We start from the raw sequence: 21,598 nt of genomic DNA, 5'->3' as shown, positions 1-21,598 counted from the left end.
GAGGAATGCAGGATAGTTTCCATATTGGGGGCTTAAGCAAAAGAAAGCCCCGCTTGTTGAAAGAGATGGAACGGAAGAGGGGAAACGAACTGCTGGCTTGTGGACATAGTGTGCACGGTATCAGGCTGGGATTGGAGAGGTCTGGCCCAGAAATAGAGATGTGCAGGTGATCAACATTGCAATATTATGGTTTAGGAAATGGGTGAGGTCGCTGGGGAAAGGATTTGAGAGAGAACACTGACATTTAATATAATCAGTGGTGGAGGAGGAGAAACCAACAAATGAACCAGAAAAGCCAACAGAGAGAGCTGTCATGGAAATCAAAAAGAAGGAAAAAAAAAAAAAAAAAGGAAAGGAAAGGAAAAAAGTGTCTGAAGAAGGAAATGCTTTCAAAGATGCCGGGAGTTGAGGCAAGACTGGAACAGTGTGTCCACCTGCCATGTCTGAAGCCAGAGTTCCCATTTCCTTCTCTGCAAAGCTTCCAGGACGAGGCCTAACCATCACTGGCTCAGCTGAATGCCTGGTGTTGTGGCTGTGTTCGTGCAGCTCACCTGGCAAGACATCATGGTGGACATCATGGTGTGCTGTGAACGCTCTCGCATGGTCTGAAATCATGGCTTAAATATGCCAAAGGAAGTGGAACTATTCACCTAAATGCATCTTCCTTTCTGAGGAGGTACTGATGTCTTACTCTTCTTTCTGACCCCATAGCGATCTGTACATATTTTGCAATGAGTATACATTTTCCTCAAAAAGCTCCCAGAAAGAAGAGGTGTGCACATGCACTCACAAGTGCTCTTCTTAGGGCAAGTAGGCCGTCGGGGCAACCGCTCTGACCATAGAGCAGAAAGCAAATGCTGGAGCAAGGGACCTGTTGCTCCACGGGGTGCATAGCTTGGTATTAACCTATTGCCACGGTCATGCAGGATAAGCTGAACGGGGGCTCCGTCATAGGTCTTTTGCTCACAGCCCTTTGAGAATTTGCTAAGATTAATAGATCCTCTCTCCCTGACCCCTAAAAATGCACATACACACTAATGCACGCACTCATAACAATTATGGACCCTCTCCCTCACTATTTTTAAAAGATTTCGTTTATTTATTTGAGAGAGAGTGTGTGTGTGAGTGAGTGGCGGGGGAAGGGGTAGAAGGAGAGGGAGGGAGAGAATCTCAAGCAGACTCCATGCTGAGCACGACGCCCGATGTGGGGCTCGATCTCACAACCCTGAGATCATGACCTGAGTCAAAGCAAGAATGGGATGCTCAGCTGACTGAGCCACGCAGGTGCCCCTCATCTCCCTCTCTTTGAACAAATCCCTAACAACCGAGTATGTTGTATATGTACAGACACAATACGTCAGAAAGGTCATCAATCCCTCTCAAAGCCACCCAGAGCCCACTGACCCCTTTCAAAACCATCCCAGAATACCAGGAATAAAAAACCGTGCTCCTTAGGAACAGGAGCAATCCATTCTAGAATCCACGGTCTGTGGGAGAGTGGAGGCTCCATCTGCATATTATCTGAGCAGTTGTTCTAAAGGACACAGAGAAACGCCTCCATGCTCAGACCCACATGTACCATGTCCTTTTGGCATTTATTTTGTCATTTGTTCATTAAGAGCCTATGAAGTGCCAGGCTATAGTAAAGCAGCAGGAAACTCCCAGAAGGAAAGTTTGGGACTGCTTCCACGCTTGCACTGGATCGCTGGCTGAGGGCCAAGGCAGTTTTGATGCAGTCTGTGTGAAGAACACTGACGGGGTTCCTGGGTGGCTCAGTCCTTAAGTGTCTGCCTTCAGCTCAGGTCATGATCCCAGAGTCCTGGGATCTAGTCCCGCATCGGGCTTCCTGCGCAATGCGGAGTCTGCTTCTTCCTTTCCCTCTTCCCCTTCTCTCCCCCTCACTTGGGATCTCTTTCTCTCTCTCCCAAATAAATAAATAAAATCTTGAAAAAAAAAACCCAAACAAACAAAACCAAAAATGCTGATGTTCCACATTGGGCATATGTAGTTTTATGGGATGTCCCAAGTCAAAAGCAAACTGACATGCAAACAACATAGGTGGGATTACATTTAGGTGAGATGGGGTCAACTGTTGCTTATATTGGATGATTTCTGGTTCATACATAGATGCCTGAAATTTTCTCAAATTACCTTCACTTCCTCTACTTATAGTTTCAAGTTCTGAACCAAAAGATTCATAAAGAACCAAAATAGAATAACATGCAATCTTTGGCCAGAAAGGGATTAAAAATCTTTTAGGGAGTGTGAGTTGATTGGAATTTCAGCTAGTGTTAAATACAGTCCTTTAACGGAGAGCCAAGGAATCAGAGGAAGGAATAATGAAATCTGATTTCCGGGGAGGAAGGAAAAAAAAAAAAACTGAAAGAGAGGCAGAAGTGCCACAGGAAGAGACAGGAGAGGAGAGCATCAGGAGGAAAGAAGGAAATAAGCCCAAACAGGTGGTGTGATAGTTCAGAAGGTTTTCAGAGAAAAGAATATTCCATATATGTAGCTCATTAAGTTCCAGGAGAAAAATATTGGGAGATGCAGTAATAAATGAGTTGGAATTAGATCATGGCAGGCCTTGAATACTGAAATGAAACTTCTTGACATGGCCCTTAAATTCTACTCCTTTCTACACTCTTCCCTATCTCAGTCAGTAGTGCTTAGTTGAGCCCAGTTATCCAGGCCCAGGACCTTCAGGTGTCTTTAACTACTGAATGTCCCCATCTGTTTACAAATCCAGAACATTCTACTTTGCTATGTGCCCACAACACTGCATTTTATGCTCCTCACACATTAAAGTGGTTTGCTTTTGGTACTTATTTCATTCTATCATTAGTTGTTGTCAGTACTGTTACTTCTAGAAGAGAAGGGACAGTACCTTTTATACTTCTGTCTTCTCCCCGTACCTTTTACACTCTCTCCCTCCCTCCATATAAATTTAAATTCCAGTTAGTGAACATACAGTTTAATATGAGTTTCAGGTGTACAATAGAGTGATTCAACACTTCCATACATCACCCAGTGCTCATGATGACAAATGCCCTCCTTAATTCCCATCAGCTATTTAACCCATCCCCTACCCAACTCCCTTCTGGTAACCATCAATTTGCTCTTTATAGTTAAGAGTCTCTTTCTTGGTTTTCCTCTTTCTCTCTTTTATATATATACATATAATATTTACATTATATACATCTTATATTAAATATATATCTATATAATATTTACATTATATATAATATAGTAAATGTATTATATATTATATTTATTTTAAAATATTTATGTATATCATATATATAGGGAAAATATATATGTACATATATGTACATATATATTTTCCCCTTTTGTTCCCAAAGCTTGTCGATGGGAACATGGCCAGGAATCTGGAGTTTACTTACTAGGCAATCAAGAGCCATATAGAGTTAGTGAGGTACAATGAAAATATTTGGACATATGTATATACCCCTTTGTATTGGAGAGTATTACTGGCTGATAAACTTCTATGCAATGCTTGATATCCAATTTGCCTGTGTAAGAGATACAACATGTATGTTTCCATCAACAGTCTATGCACACGTGCATTTGCCCACATCACTGTTTAACACATATTATACAGACCTAAACTTTTTGTAGCACTTGCTTTATTCCCTTTCTGAATCATTAGTAAGGTAGGATAGGTATCTCTCTTTTTTTTTTTTAAAGATTTTATTTATTTATTTAACAGAGAGACATCACAAGTAGGCAGAGAGACAGCCGGGGGCTGGTGGGGGGGAGCAGGCTCCCCGCTGAGCAGAGAGCCCGATGCGGGACTCGATCCTAGGAACCTGAGATCACGACCTGAGCCAAAGGCAGCAGCTTAACCCACTGAGCCACCCAGGCACCCAGGATAGGTATCTTTTCACTTAAATGCTACTTGGATCTTTTTCCTATGAGCTGCCTCCTCTTATTCTTTGTCCAGTTTTTCTAATGGAATGCTTTGTCCATTTCTTAGCAATCTGTATCAAGTCAGTTTAATGTGCCCAACAGCCCATTCACTGTTATAAATAAGGAAAATAATTTCCTCAAGTCTTCTGTCTGTATTTAGACCTTTACTAGTGCTATCTTTTGTTGTTCAGAAGTTTAAATTCTTATGAAGGTAAATCTGTCAATCTTTTAAAATATAACTTCCAGGTCTTATGTCAAGCTTAGTAAGATACATTACAGAAATATCTTCTTTATTTTTCTTATAGTGTTCTGGTAGTTTAACTTTTGTGTTTAGAATGTCAGTCCTTTTGGTATTTTTTTTTTTTAATGATGTGAGGTAGTTTCTTATATGGTGTAGTATTCTTGTAAAAAATGCTGGGTTTGCTAGCATTTATTAAATTTTATCGATCTCTATTCATAAATAGAGATTGCTTGCCCTATAACTTCTACCTTGTAAAATTTTGGAAGGTCATATACCCAGTTGTTAACACTGAAAAGTGAAATTGGGAAGCAATGATATTATGTTGAATACTTTTGTACTTAAAATATTCTTTAAGAGAGCAATATTACATTTCTAATTTAAAAAAATTAAAATTTTGATCACTGTCGAGGAAAGCTGTATTTATCAGTCTAGGTTTTAGGCAGATGACTCTGATAAAAATATAGGGCTAATCAAAAAATGAAACAAGATGGGACCAAGGAGGGAGACAAACCATGAGACTCTTAATCTTACAAAACAAACTGAGGGTTGCTGGGGGGTCAGGGAGAGGGTATGTGCTATGGTGAGTGCTATGAACTGTGTAAGACTGATGATTCACAGACCTGTACCCCTGAAGCAGAGAATACATTATATGTTAATAACTTTTTTTTTTTTTAAAGGACTGATCAAGAGGTAAGGGACCAAAAGAGCTAGATTCAGAACAAAGGTGGGGAAAACAGAAAGGAAAGGCTCGTTCAAGAAGGCTGAAAATGGTTGTCAAGGAAATGAGAAGGAGAGGCAAAGACTAGGACCAGAAGAATGCTTTAATGTTGCCAACTGCCATGACTCCTGGCAGAAAATGATGATGTGAACATTTGCCAGTCATTGATGGTGTGGTATATTTGCCTAACAGATAAAGAGAACCTGAAAATAATCTGAACCAATAGCATATTCATGTACAATATCTACAGTATTCAACCTGTTTTCTCTTCTTTCCTGCAAAAATGAGCCAACTGTGCTTCCTATTTTAATGAAACACCTGTATCATTTGTTACTAAGTTTTTCTTCAACTATGATAATTTACCTCACTTTCCAGTTTTTACCTATAGTCAAATGTGCTTCTATGACAGAATACACTGTCCCTAAGGTTCCTGCCTTTTTTGAGGGGACAACTGTTCTCTATTTCCTTAGCATGGCATCAGTAGCCAGAGACGATGGTTCTCCGGAGAGGACCAAGTCTGGTTCTACATCAGTCTTTGGCTCCAGGAAAAAGCTGGGCCTATCACTGACTCTCGCTCAGGCTGGGCATGGCATACAGTGCATCTGAGCTGAAGAAGAGCTCCTTCCTGAGACCCTATCTAAGACCTATTTCGTGAACAGAAAGGGGTTTAAGAGAGAGAAAGACTTGGTGGCGAGAAAACTTGTATTTCATCACTGAAGCCTGATGCACACATTTGACATTTTCCCTTTGGTACCTAGAAAAGTAAACCAACCTGCTCCACTTACCTAGATCTGATTTTTAAAACACTGATTTAAGGCACATTCAGGTATCCCCAATTATAACAGCATTTAGGTCAGTGTTCAACTGGGAGACCCTGGCTGCTGAATTCAGAGAGATTAACGGATTCCTCTTTTGAATTATTATTCCTATTGTTTCTGTGCTAAAGTTACTTACTACACAAAGAAGTATGTTCAGTGGCATCAAGAAGAATGAATCTGGCTATCATTTTCTGTCTGTCTAGATATCTACATGTGGCTTTTAGGACAGATGGACTTATTTCTTGACATCGACACTGGTTCAAAGGTTGTTATCTTTTCTAGGAAAATATTCTATTATTCTTAGGTAGGAATCTCCAAAACTGAGCCCAGAAAATGGTCTTGGGCCCAACATATCAACTAAAAATCTGATCACTGAGAAAAAAATATGAACTTGCTTGATGGTAACACTTAGTTCTTTCAAAGCTGAGCCACAGATTTTTATAACACTGAATTCATTTACAATGAAGCCACCCAAGGAACAGTGTCAATAACTTAACATGAAAATCAACTTTTTTTTTTCTCTTATGTTGTTTAGCTTTCAATTAAAAACATTATTTTTTGCATCTCAATACCAATTTTCTAAAGGTGTAAGGAAACATAAATGTAAGGCTAGTTGGGTCAGGGAGTGGGTTTACCAGCGATTACTGTCTGACAGCTAATCTGCTCAGTCTTTTGTCAGTAGTTCTGAAAGGTATTCAAGCAGAGGTTCCATAAGAGGAATTGCCATGATTTTTAGAGACCTAACAACATATAATTTTGTTAAATTTGCATTCAAATAAATGCTTGCTTAAAAAAAATGCACCTGCTTGTTTCTATGACAATAGGCACAGTGAAATGATGCTCATACAGACGTGATGATGACTGTCACTCCCTGTTACTGCTATTATTTTTTTCCTGGAACAATTCATCAAATTCTTCTCTGCTCTCTATCATTCAATCATTTGATATGCCTCAGTAGACAAAACTATGTCAAGGAAGTCTAAAGGATGTTTTGCTAATACTAAGAAACCAAAAGACATTATTCTATTGTTACCCCTGAGACAATGTCTATTGACTTTGCTAATTGGATAATCAGTGTTCTTCTATAATTCAGGAGTAAAATATTTTATAGCTAGCAAGAATAAGACTATGTGGTTGCCTCCTAATCAATGTACACTTCAAAATACTTAATGCTTTTAATATGGGTGATTTTTTTAAATACCGTGTTGTGTCTTTACATATAATAACATATAGTCTAGAAACATCCAAATCATTATAAGCATACTTCCTGAAACGACACATAACTGAAAAACCAGGGTTTTTTTTTTGTTTTTTGTTTTTGTTTTTGTTTTTTGTTTTTTTGCTTCTATGCAAGAAGCACTGTAGCTATCAAAGGCGTTAAACTTCTTAAAAGACATGATACCATTATGCATTTTTAAATACTAGACAGTTTAGCTATCATAGAAATTATAATGAAAAATTAAATTACTAATGAATGTATATACTACCTCGTATAAAGTGATGACACCATATGTTTGAATTGGTTCTCTCCATTGAAGAAATATCTTCTCTTCAAAAGTACTTCCTTGGATGGATTCAGTAGGAACAGCTCCTGGCACTAGAAGGGGGTGAGAAATCAATAAATGTTTGAAAGACTCCCCCAAATTAGATTTTCCTAGACATATTAGGTTTTTCACTCTCAACTGAGATATAAGATTTAATAGTCCATAGATACACTTAGTTTTCTTTTAAAACCATTTTGGCCACACTGTCCTTATGAAGAAAATAGTCTCATCACATTTTTTTTTAAAGTCTGAATCAACTAGACGAAGCTCAGTAATCACCTTTTAAATGAACTTTTACATTCTTCAGAAATAAAGATACAGAGCAATAAGATTCCCACACGTTGCTCATGAGAGCAGAAATGGGTACAGCCACTTTGAAAAATAATTTGGTAGTATTTAGTAAAGTTAAAGAGGCATGTATCATATGCCCCAATAATCCTACCTCCAGGTAGATTTCCTAGTAATATTCTTACATGTATGTACCAAGAGACATATAGTAAGATGTCAACATAGCTTTTTTTTTTAATATTTTATTTATTTGACAGACAGGGATCATAAGTAGGCAGAGAGGCTGGCAGAGAGGGAGATTGGGAAGCAGGTTCTCTGCTGAGCAGAGAGCCTGATGTGGGGCTCGATCCCAGGACTCTGAGATCATGACCTGAGCTGAAGGCAGAGGCTTAACCCACTGAGCCACCCAGGTGCACCGACATAGAATTTTTTAAACAAAAATAATAATTTGGGGACAAACTGAGTGGTTTAATAAATTGTTATAGTCACACAATATAACACAAAAAATGAGTATAAATGACAGCTATATACATTATCATAGATGAATTTTATATTTATAATTTTATATTTTCATATATTTTACAGTTACAATATCAAGTGACAAAATTATGTGAAAGGAAAATGGATACGAACTATTGTACTGACATTTAATATATCTGTTAAAAATGCACACAAAATAGATATTCTAAAAAGATGTGATATAGATGAGATAATATGTAATAATAAATATTTAAACAAATTTTATTAATTAACGACACAAAAGACTTTGGGAATTTTTATGCCGGTTTTAAAACCTGAAATATGCAACACCTTTTGACTAGTTTTCAGATAAATCTAATTGACATAAGGAAAGGTGGAAATTTACCTGCCAATCTTCTATAAAATAACAATTAATGTTATTTTTAAAATATTGTTTATCTCATTTTCACTTAAATTCAGTTTTTGCATTGCATCATATCGTACAAAATTTAGTATATTAGTGTGTCTATTCTATTTAAAAACTAGTATATCTGTCATACTTATACATATATTTGAAGGTACATGATCAAATTTTTTGGTGACTCTATGGGTAATCATAAAGTAGTGAGAGAGGACTCACACTTCTCAAAACTTACTGCAAAGCTACAGTATCAAGACTGTGTGGTACTGACATAAAGATAAACATACAAATTAGTGGAGCAGAACTGAGAGTACAACCTACATTTGCAGTCAATTGATTTTCATTAAGGGCCCAGGAAAATTTAAAGGGAAGATAATACAAATGGTGCTGGGACAACTGGATATTCATATTTGAAAAAATGAAGTTGGATTCTTACCTCACACCATATAAAAAGATTGTATCAAAATTGATTAAGAGCTCAATGTAAGAGCTAAAACTACAAAATTCTTAGTATAAAACATAGATGTGAATATTCATGACCTGGGATTAGGCAATAGTTTCTTGGACAGGACACCAAGAGCAAAAGCAACAAAAAAAATATACAGATAAACTGTATGTCATCAAAATGAAAAGCTTTGTGCTTCAAAGGGAACGATCAAGAAAGTGAAAAGACAACACAGAATGGAAGAAAAGTTTAACAAATCATGTATCTCACAAGAGGCTTATATCTTAAATACATAAATTACTAAAAACCAACAAGAAAACAAATGATCCAATTAAAAACAGGCAAAGGGTCTGTATAAACAGTTCTCCAAAAAAGATATACCAATGGCCTATAAGCACATGGAAAGATGCTCAACATCACCACCTAGCAGGAAAATGCCAATCAAAACCACAAGATAGCCCTTCACACCACTGAAATGGCCATAGTCCGAAGGCAGATAATAAGTATTGGTGAGATGTGGAGAAATTGAAATCCGCATACACTGATGGAGGGAATATAAAAATCCTACATTTTCAAAGGAGGATTTCAAAGGATCTCCTTTGAAAATAGTCTAGCAGCTCTTCAAATAGATGCAGATTGTGAATTTCACTCCTAGGTACATACCTAAGAGAACTGAAAACATATACTACTCAAAAAATTCTACACAAATATAAAATTATACATGAATATTAATAACATTTTCATAATAGCCCCAAAGTATAAACAACCCAAACGTTCATCAACTCATGAATGGGTAAATACATCTCAATAAAGTTATAAAAGGGGGTTGAAGTTTTAGATTATGGGAGGCTATGAATGGTCCTTTAAGGGTGGGTAAGAGCTCCACAGATTGGAAAGAGTGCCTACAATTGCAAAAGGACACTCACAGGTAGTCCACATTTTTTTAGATGAGGGGGTACAGAGGTAGATGTAGGATTTTATAGTTATTTTAAATAGAGCTCAGTATAGCTTGGCAGAAAAAAAAAATACTGATTCTGGATTGCAGGCGTGGGTTCTCATTTAAGACTTCTCAGTAACTAAACTATTTAGTTTGGGTAATTCACTGAACCTCTTGGGTCTCAGGTTCCTCATGTTTAAAATGAAGAAGTTGGACTAAGTTCATCTTTACTATCCAAACTCTAAGTAACATACAAATATTCTCTCTTGTGATACCTTTAACATTAGTAAAAAGACAATTTTTTTCCACACATTTTTTCATGAGGTAAATAATATTCAATAGAAATAGTATACCACTGTAAAACTCACAAGGTTCAATGAATTGTAGCCTTTTATAATAGTAGAAACATAAAGTGACCTCATCATTCTTTTCTCTTCAAACTCGGTATTGACAATTATTCTATTTTTGTCTTTCTTTCTCTTTCTCTTTTTGAAGTCTTTGTTGTTGTTAGGAAATATAATTTGAAATAAAAGGTTTTCTAATTAACTGGATGACAGTGTGCAATGAAAATAATGGGTTTTTATTTGGAAATTATGCATGCCCCAACTTCTGGGAATAACAAGACAATTTAAACAAACAAAAAGATAAGTTATTCTGATCTCAAGTTTTGACAGAACTTAACAGAACTCCTAGCTCATGTCCTTTCTCAATCTGAAACCCAAAAGGGGTAAGGGGATCCATCCATGTGGGTTCATGAATAAGACAGATCTGCTCATCTCTAGAAATGACTATATCTTCCCCTGTTGTTGATTAAAACATTACTGTTGATTTAAACACGAATGAGACGATTATCAACAAACTTTATTGTTTTATCTAAGGACTAACAGAATACTTTTGAGTGTTTTGATACCTACTCAGTATGATGCCTAATGTTACAGAGGAATAGAAGGATTTTCTCTTTAGTTTATAGGTAAGAGACAAAAGATTGTATGTAACAGAGAGAGAGAGATCAAGGAAAGGTCATAAGGAATTGCTTTGAATCATTATAGCAATAATAATGACCACTTATTAAAGTGTCCCTCCCACCCCTGTCACCTACAAAGAATTCTCTATGTAAATTGCCTCTAACTCTAATATGGTTGAGAACTGTTACTATTTTCACTTCTCAAGTGAGGAAATTAAAGCCCAGAGATTTAAAAATTCTTATCAGGTGCAAAGGAGGTCAGAAGGATGAGAGTGCTACAGGCTATAAGCATTGGAGGCAGCTCTTTGAAGGACCTAAAGGCTGATGAGCCCTTTGGAGGGCAGCAAAGGAGATGGAAGTGAGAGGCAGCCAGGTGGAGGGCAGGAGGCCCAGGAGAGCAGACCTTGAGGAAGAGCCTGGAATGGAAGAAGCGTGAGCTATGGCTTGATTGTCACTGATGTCTGGGTGACATCTTTGCAGAATGAGTTGCACTGGAGGAAAAGCCACTAGTTCTAGAGAAGGAGTCAGGAATAGAGAAAACCTTGAAAGTCAAGATTTATATTAAGTCCTTGAGAGCTCCGTGGAGAGAGTGACACGATGCAAATGTATTTTATTTTATTGTTAAATTTTGTTTAAATTCAAGTATAACTAACTGAGCGCGTCATATTAGTTTTAGGGGAACAATGCAATGATTCAACAATTCTATATACATTTCTCAGTGCTCATCAGGGTAAGTGAACTTTTAATCCCATTTATTTGTTTCACCCATCCCCCCCACCCGCATCCCCTCTGGGGACCATCAGTTTGTTCTCTTTATTTAAGAGACTGTTTTATGGTTTGCCCCTTTTTTCCTTTGTTCATTTGATTTTTTTAAATTATACATATAGATGATATCATATGATGTTTGTTTTTTTCTAACTTGTTTCACCCTCTATGTCCCTTATGTCCATCCATGCCATGTGGCAAACTTTCATTCTATTTTACAACTGAATAATATCCCATATATCATCCATCTATATGTGGAAACTTGAGTTGCTTACACATCTTGATTATTATAAAAATAGGGGTGCATATGTCTTTGAATAGTGTTTTCATTTTTGGGGGTCAAATACCCAGTCGTGAAATTACTGGATCATATGGTATTTCTTTCTTTTTTTTTTTTTTAAAGATTTTATTTATTTATTTGACAGAGAGAAATCACAAGTAGATGGAGAGGCAGGCAGAGAGAGAGAGAGGGAAGCAGGCTCTCCGCTGAGCAGAGAGCCCGATGCGGGACTTGATCCCAGAACTCTGAGATCATGACCTGAGCCGAAGGCAGCGGCTTAACCCACTGAGCCACCCAGGCGCCCCTCATATGGTATTTCTATTTTTAAGTTTTTCTAGGAACCTCTATACTGTTTTTCACAGGGACTGCACCAATTTACATTCCCACCAACAGTGCACGAGGGTTCCTTTTTCTCTATATCCTTGCCAACACTTGTAATTTCTTGTGTTTTTTATTTTAGCCATTCTTAGTTTTAATTTGCATTTCTCTGATGATTAGTGATGTTGAGCCTCTTTTCATGTGTCTGTTGGCCACCTGTATATCTTCTTTGGAAAAATGTCTTTCAGGTTTTCTGCCCATTTAATTGGATTATTTGTTTTCTTGGTACTGAGTTGTATAAATTCTTTACGTTGCATAAGTTATTTATATATTTTGAATATTAACCCTTTATCAGATATATCATTTACAAATACCTCCTTTCATTCAGTAGGTTGACTTTTTGGTTTTTTTGACTGTTTCTTTTGTTGAGCAGAAGCTTTTTATTTTGATGTAGTCCCAAAAGTTTAATTTTGCTTTTATTTCCCTTGCTAGAGGAGACTTACCTAGAAAAATGCTGCTGCAACTGACATCGAAGAAAGAGGACTCGAGTAAATAAAATCATAAATGAAGGAGAAGAAACAACAACCAACACCACAGACATGCAATTGTATTTTAAAAATTAGTTTTTGTGGGTGTGTAGGCAACATTAGAATGGGGTAAAACTAGAACCACCAAGGAAGGCTAGAAATTTCAGCATGAAACAATGAGGATCTGCATATAGTAGTGGAAAAGGAGAGAAAAGCACACTCTAATATTTTAGGAGTAGAAATAGCAGGAGTTAGGACCAAAGTAAGCACAGAAATGCAGGGGTATGGGGGTAGGGAAGAGTCAGAGGTGACCCACTGACAATGTTGGTACTTTCTTTTCACTTTTCAGAGAGATAAGGAAGAACTGAAAGAAACAGAGACAGGGCTTCTAGCCTCAGCCTGATGGGGTGACCTGTAGCAAATTCATATTCCTTACAAAAATAATGGCAGTAAGAAAACTATTTGAGAACAACCAGCACAGGTAGGTTGTGGGGCTATAGAAAAGAGAAGAGGAATTTGTAGGGTCAGCTCCTCATTTATCCTGGCTGTTCCCACGTTTTCCTTCCACAGCAATATGCTGGGTGTTATATAGGTAATAACACTCAAAAATACTTCATTATTTCTTTAAATGGTACAATAGAGTATTGTTGTAAACATTTAATGTATGTTATATTCAATAATTAAGGATCATGGCATAATCAGCTGCATAAGGAAAAAAAAAAAAACGTGTAACATCTCTTTTTCCCAGGAATAAGTAAGTACATTCATTTGATGGGTTTCTCAAGTTCTTTGTCACTTCCTGTGATGCCTGGCAAATAAATTGTAGGTCAAATATATGGTACACTACTGCTGCACTTTATGTGCCAAATCTAAATGTTATTGTACATGGGAGTCCCCTGTACAATCAATGTAAAACTCATATATCCTTGTTATGGGATTTAATGTATAATTTTACTATTTTAAATTATTTCAGAGGTTTATGGCAATTGTGTATTTGCTTTTTTTGATGAGTTTCTGGTGACATGCATTGTCGATTTGTTAAATCCTTGTTTATTGAGGTAATATCCAATTACAATATTGTTCCTATGGGAAAGTATGATCTATTACACGGCCACCAACCTAATGAGGTAATTTCTCAGCACTGTGCTGAAAAGCAAGGGCAGCCTCTATTTTCAGCTGAATTTTTATATGAACAATGAAGTATGTTTCAGAATACCATTTCAATATATTTAAATAAGCATTTCATATAAATAATACCCCAGCAGCAACTCTTAAGTCCAACATGATTATAAAACTTGAATGAAGAACTATTTAAAGCAATATAGCATAATTATATATAGAAAGGTAACTATATGACTCATAAGGAATTAAACCTCTACATCTTTCTTCCGTTACCTTTTCAAAGCCATGCTTATGTTCCCAGAAGCACATTTATATTATTCAACCGAGTAACTAGTTCCTTCATTTTCCTTTTAGAGACCTCAATTTTAAAGAAATAAAAGCTGCTTTTCTGAAGGCATGTGTATTTCATACAAACATATCATTGAAAAGTACTCACAATCTTCATCCGTCTGTACTATGAGTTCTTGACTTTCCTTCCGTCCCTCAGGATTCATGAGGATGAGTTTCACACTGACATTGGTATACGGTGAAAGGTTAGTGATTGTGTGTTGAGGGTGTGAATTATCTGTGTCCCAGCTTACTTCTTCTCGCACTTGCTCCTGTCCTCCGACTTGGTAACAGTAGTGCACTGTGAGATTATAACTATGGCAGCGAGTGACATTATATCCAAATGGCTCCCAGCGGATAGTGATTTGTCGAGATTTGACTTCTACCACTTCCAGTTTTCTTGGGCCACGCATGGGATCTAATATAGAAAAGAAAAGGAGAACAAGAAAACATAAGAGAAACGAATTATAAGAGTTCCGGTGAAGCCCAAATGTCAGAGAGTCGTCCTTATTCCCAGTATCTGGTCTTCTCTTCTTCCATGATTAATGAAATCCCTAAAGCTTAGCTGGGCATAGCACCACCCAGAATTAAGACTAGAATTTTTAGTGTCTTCTGCAGTGAGATATGGCCATATGCCTACATTCTGGTGAATGGCATACAAGATGAGATAAAGAACAAGTTTCTGGGAGGTATCTATAAGAAGAAAGGCTCACCATCTTTTTTTCCCATCTTCCTACCCATTAGGTAGATTGAAGATATGATGTTTTTTGCTCATGCCACCATGATGGACCAGGAAGCACTTGAACATTAGCCATTCAAAGTAATGATGAGGAAGGATCCAGAGTTCCTGATAACTGCTGAATTACTGTAATATCCTGGAACTGTCTACTTCCAAAACTTTCATTAGAGAGAAATACAGTGCTTTTATTTAAGGCTCTTTTCCTCTGAGGCTCTGATACATGAAACCAATCTTAATGCTCATTGATAAATATATTTTATCTTTTAAAATTAATTTATAATTATGTAATTGGAAAACATAGGAGAAAAGCTTGAGAATTCAGCATGAAACAATATAATGATTAGAGAACATAAACTTCTGAGCAGGACTCCAGGCCTTTCGTGACTTTTGATTTGTACAGTATTTCATGCAATTACTGCTCTTTCCTATCCCTGACAATGTCTTAGTATTATTCTTGAGCCCAAGCTCCAGATACAGAGTTTCAAGCCTAGAAACATAAATGGCATGCAGGGAATATAAGCATTTTAAATGGTTTAAAAGAAAGAATATATACATAGGCTGCTTAAATATCTTTATATCTAATGATGATGAAAATACAGTAATATTAAATACATAACATTTACTGAGCACTTATTATGTGCTACACACTTTTCTAAGAAGTTTACCTTTTATGGGTTTGGGGAGAATCTGATCTTAAATGTTCTGTTTTGGGATATCCATAAATACCCTTATTCCATATAGTCTGATTTTTTGCTTTCCTTAATTGTGGTCATCAGACATGAATGCAAAGAGATCTATAATTGGTAAGGGAAAGTCAGCATGAAAACTTGAGAAATAATAGCTACCATTTACTGTATGTGCATTTATTATGTGTAACTTGCTTTATATGTAGTATTTATTCCTCAAAACAATCCTAAGAACCAACTACTATTCTTCCCAATACATAGATAAAAAAATTGCAACCAAGTCTGGTTCAAGAACTTGGCTCCAGGCTTGATTGTGGCTATGAATTCATACCTGTCTGACAATGAGAGATGCTGCTTTAACTCACTACTGCACTACTTTCTTTTACCAAAGTAAAAGAAAATCAGATAAAAAGAAATTGGAATATTCAATATACCCCAAACTTCTAAAACATGACCAAAGAATGTAAAATATAGTAAAGATTGCATGTCTTTAATCTTGGAACACAGGTGTTGTGAAGACTCTTCTCTTTCTCATGCCATAGAAGAGGGATCTACACCATGTTCCCAGTTCAGCTTTGGCAGACATCCCTCCCTATACTTTGTGGCTACTGGAAATTTATCTGGATTGTTACTGAAGTTCATTTCTTGATTTCCATCTGTGCATAAATTCCTGGTTTGCTCTTCAGACGTAGAGAGAACCTAGAACTACTCCCTTTCCTGTGACCTCCAACAAATGAAAACATTTCAACTGAAATAATGCTTTGGTTTTTTAAATGCAAGATGAGATTTATCTGCCAGATATCTGCTCAAACCATAAAATGAGGTTAATAATGATCATTCATGCTACTCCATCCTGTAATAACTCTAGGAACCAAGGACGAGTAAGACAAAGGCTCCCCCAGGGAATCTTGAGTGGAATTACCCTGGAATGTTCCTTACTACTAAATCAATTTTTTATATTTAAATTACTAGTGTTAGGGGAAATATCATAAATAAGTTATTTAGAAATAACTTGAAAGTTTTTTTCAAGTCTAGTGACTTTGTACAATGCAAAGGAAATGTCTAATTTTATATAATGCTTCATTAGTTGAATGTTTACAAAAACTTTTAATAAGCTCCAGATCCCTTATACATAAGCAGATTAACATGCATCTCTTTGCCGGCTTCCTTATTAATCACAGGTATCCATTAGAAGTGTTCTAATGCATTTTCCCAAGGTTTCCATTAATCTTACTTACTAATAAAATGACTAAATATTTCAGATATTAGTTTAAACAATGCTGTTCTACCTTAATTTCCATAGAAACCTACTTTCTACTGCACAAATAAGCCTGCATCAATTCAGCACTTTTTAGTCAAGGAAATACAGACATGAAAGAAATTCCACAATTAAAAACCCAGGAGTTCTATCTGTTTACTGCTCAAGTTTTCTTGACATGCATGCTAGTTTCCTCTCTGTTAATATATCTAAAAATTTCATTATGGTAAAATTGTTTTAAACTTTACATAAATTTGCCAAGTAAAATAGTTAAGGATAGCACAAAACAACCATATCTGTTACCAAGTTTCCAGAGTCCCTACTGTCAAGAGTGGAAACTAGCAGACTAGAGATAGCGGCTGTATGAAGTCTAAAGCTTACACAAAAAGAGGTTTGTGCTCACTGACTTGCATCTTCAAGATTCTGGCTAACCAAAACAAAACTATCTTACAGAGTTGTTACAAATAGAATATCTGTACTTATGTTCGTCGTGGGCCTTTACTAGGGTATAGTGCTGTTGTGTCTCCTAAATGGCCATACCAAAATGGCAGGATCAAATCTTATCAACAGGGGCCAGGGATGAATGCCACGTTGACCATCATTCTATCCCAATCATTCTATGACTTCTTCCACTGGTTGAAAGCTTAAGGCAGAAGCTGAATCAATACCACGACGCAGGCAACACAGTCCACCTTAGAGGAAGACCTGTCATTTCTCTTGGGCCAGAAGGGAAGAGTGAGGTAAGCATGATGGGAAAATGAGGTCTGATAGCATAACTGGATGCTATGCATTAACCAGTACCTGTGATAACACGCTGCTTTGAGGGTAGTGTTGGTAGGCAAAGTTCAATGACTCAGGGAAACTGAAAATCCTTCCAACTCATCCCAAGCAAATGGCCTGATTTCATTGTCTTTTTTTCCTTCTCTTCTGCTGTTCTTCAAATTGAGCTCTGATCCAGAAATGGTTTATAATGGTTACATCTTAGTGTTCTGTAGTACCTTTATCTTCAAAGATTATGCTGGAACCATTTCTATTAGCGTACCACTAAGTGTGAATGAGGCATTCCATAGGGACATTTACTCTGGTGAGTTCTACTGATGATCTTTGCAGACTTTGAAGGGCTGTTCTACTGTTGTAGAAATATATCACACTGGAAGCAATAAATGGCAACTTCATAACCAGAAATGTGTAATTTCAGTCGGCTAATTACAACTCATACTGCATTTCTAGGAGCAGAATGGGAGCACTGTCAACAAAATTTGGAATGTATTACTACCATTAGATGCATACAAAATAAATCTCTTAGGGTTAGCTAACAGGGCAATTAATTATATTCACAGGACCACTCGTTGTCGGATATCTGCTTCTTTCTCCTCAGAATTCTAGAGATGCTACTGAGGACATGAGTCGCTTCCAAGGCCGTTTGTCTTCACACTCATCCCCTCGGCCCTCACTGGAATGGGTCTCGTGACAGGCCCCACTGGCATGAATCATGAGGCCAGTCGGCCAGGTCTGGGCCTATGGGCTCATGATAAGAGACTAGAACAGCCTCCCTGAGGAGCGCCATGGCTTGTCTCGCCTGCAGCTTAGTCAGGGAGTTCTTAACCGCTTGCCGGGCTGGTGGCAGCATTTTTCATTCTGTTCCCTTTCTGCCAGTTGCAGCCAGGTTTCCTGCAGAGAAGTCTGACAGTCGCAGTCCTGACCTGAGGGACCAGCAAGCCCGGTTCTAGCCTCTGGCACTTCTGCATCCTATTTAATCAGTGATCCTGGCTTCTTCTACACTCAATCCTGTTTTCCCATGAATAAGGGCAGAAACTGACTGGTAGGATCAATTTCCATCGCAGGTTCAATTCACAGCTCATTTCTTTGGAACTCGGCTCTTTACTTCTATTACTACTATGGTGCTTTTTCAGAAACTCAATTTCAGAACCTGTGAGAGATATCTGGGTGTAATTTTAGGACCCTGCCATTGATCATCAAAAACACAGATCACAACCAATGCTCCTGCTAACAGGTTTCTCTTTCCCCCCTCTTCACAAACTATCCAGAGGTCTATTACAATAAAAGGAATCACAACCAGAATGGCCTGGTGGGCCCCCTTTGGCACCTTTAGCTACCCTATTTCTGCCTCATCAGTCACACAAAAGGAGACAAATAAAATCACAACAGCTTTCTCTACTCATCAGTTAAATCAGAGCAATACCTGATTAATTAATATTATGTTGGCTTACCCAATCATTCAATACTAAGCAGCAAGGATTCCAGGCACGTGGCACTGTTTTCAAGTGACACAGATATAATTTTTGGACTAGACAATGTTTTCCAGAGTTTAAAAAGTTCCCTTTGTCAGTGAGGCTTAAAATTTAATTTATAAAATTTGTAAAATTTAATTTATGCTACCTTAAAGGCATGTATATATCTGGGATGTAAATTGAATAAATTAAAAGTTGCCATAAGAATTACATGAATTTGAAAAGTCTCTTCAACCAAAATATTTTTTTCACAGGTATTGTATGAATTGTTTTGGATTGTATCATAATTAAAATCAAGAAATGTACTTGAAAGCAGTCTAGTTTTCTTAACTATTTCACACAATCCTATAAAAAAGGACAGTTTCTTCCTAAATAAAAAAAAATAAATTTCAGAAATAATACTAATTAAAGAGATGAGAAGACAGGCCTATTTAATAAATTTGAATGGGAGTATAGCAACGTCAAGCCTCACACAAAATCAAACATTCTGCTTTCTTTCTTGGTTTAGGATGTACATACTCTTCATAATGTCCCTTGTGTCTTCCAAGTATAGGTTTGAACTTGGCCTAACTGATAAAAGTATGTTACCTACTATCCCATGTTGCTGGAAAATGGACTATCCACTTATATTGATTGTTTTAATTTTCATCACAGAACAAAGCTGGAGCTGCTATTCACATTTTAGGGAAAATGTAAAGGATTCTTACATAATAAAATGACTAGGATACATACGAAAGTGAGAACACAGACCCTCCAGGAAGGAGGCTAAAGTTGTATAAAGTGCAAATAGGAGTAAACCACTCATAGCCTGGGAAGGAGAATTCTCTTGCGGTGTCATGTGAACTGAAAAAGTAGAGGGGACAAATGCATTGTTTGGTTTTTACAAAAAAAAATAATAAAGTATATAGTATATGTATATACTATATACTATAAAATATACATATATATTATATGTATAATATATACAATCTATATATGTATTTATATATAGAGAGATATATCTCAGGTCTTTGGTTAATCTAATGTGCGTGTTTTTAGGATAATTTCTTCAAGTGTTTCAGAATAATCTAATTTTGTAAAGCTTTATTTATTTATTTATTTATTTGAGAGAGAGAGAGAGAACATGAATGGGAGGGATAGAGGGAGAGAATCTCAAGCAGACTGAGCATGGAGACCAATGTTGGGTTTGATCTCATGACATTAAGATCATGACCTGAGCCAAAGTGTTGGATGCTTAACCAACTCTGCCACCCAAGCACCCCCTGGATAATATTTTTTAAGCAATTTTTTAATTTTATTTTTTATTTTAATTTTATTTTTTTTTTAAAGATTTCATCCATCTACCTGACAGAGAGATCACAAGCAGGCAGAGAGGCAGGCAGAGAGAGAGAGGGGAAAGCAGGCCCCCTGCTGAGCAGAGAGCCCGAGGTGGGGCTCGATCCCAGGACCCTGGGATCATGACCTGAGCCAAAGGCAGAGGCTTTAACCCACTGAGCCACCCAGGCGCCCATTAGCTTAATGTTCTTAAGTAAAATTTTCTGAAAGGTGAGTGGAAAAAAAGAAGCAGTGAATATTTTACTGTTGACAACTTCTGAAGTAAAATAATGTAGGCATTGACAAAGTATTCAATGGCAATGACATCTGTCATATTTTATTCTGCCTGAATTGGTTAACTGCACAAAATAAGGCTAAGAGTCACACAATGGTTGAAAGATGTTATTCTGGTAAACATAAAATGTTCTTTTTGTGGTTTTAATTTAAGGTCTTTGAAATTATTTTAAGGCCTTTGAAATTTTAAGTAATAAAACCTTTGAAACACATTGAAAAGTACCAAATAAAGCAATCACCTGTGTCCCTACTAATATCAAATGTTAACATTTTGTGTTTTGCTTCAGACCAGTTTTTATTAAAGAAATAAAATATTACTGATTATTAATTCTTTCCACTTTCCTAAAAGCAATTCCAAAGTTATTATATTTCATTCCCAGACATGTTTTTATATTTTCATTACACATATATGTGATGCTTATAATTTTACATAAATGCTACCATTCTTTGCAACTTGAGAATTCATTCAATGCCAGTCAAATTGAAAAATATAAATCTAGTTATCATTTTAATGGGTGCACAGAATTCCATTAAGCAAATGAACCATAGTTTACTTATACTTTCCTTCATTTAGGGACAGACTATTTCAACCAGTGTACAAGGAGCATCGCTGTTTATATATCCCTTAGACAACTTTCCTTGGGTGAACATAAAATGTGGGACTGTTGGCCTGTAGAGTCTGCATGTCTTCAAGTGTACTAGATAATGTCAAATTGCTCTCCAAAAGGAAAGCAACATTCAGATGATCCTTTCCCCCAGTGAGATTCTATTTCAAGACTGTAAATCTAAAACCTGCTCCTGAGGAGTGATCTTGAATTATTGGTACTGGTTCCAATAAAATGTAAATAAGCAAAGTCTAATCTAAGACCATTTCATGAACTGTATCATTTATTTGACATAAACTTTGAAATGGAAATTTATTATATACAGAACGATTTTTCTTCGGCTATAGTG

General features: G+C 36.7%; 1 protein-coding gene across 12 annotated transcripts in view; it reads right to left on the bottom strand.

Moving 5' to 3' along the window:
* The window catches only part of PTPRM (protein tyrosine phosphatase receptor type M), a 761,675-nt gene that overhangs the window by 285,465 nt on the left and 454,612 nt on the right, over window positions 1-21,598 (bottom strand). For all 12 annotated transcript variants that reach the window (XM_032310611.1, XM_032310612.1, XM_032310613.1 and 9 more), the window contains 2 exons: window positions 14,211-14,519; window positions 7,192-7,301 (listed from right to left, as the gene is read on the bottom strand). In XM_032310611.1, the coding sequence (XP_032166502.1) occupies window positions 7,192-7,301; window positions 14,211-14,519 (419 nt within the window). The remainder of the gene's footprint in view (window positions 1-7,191; window positions 7,302-14,210; window positions 14,520-21,598) is intronic.

Source organism: Mustela erminea, chromosome 13, assembly GCF_009829155.1.
Source record: "Mustela erminea isolate mMusErm1 chromosome 13, mMusErm1.Pri, whole genome shotgun sequence".
Lineage (NCBI taxonomy): Eukaryota > Metazoa > Chordata > Mammalia > Carnivora > Mustelidae > Mustela > Mustela erminea.
This window is presented reverse-complemented; position numbering and strand designations above follow the sequence as displayed.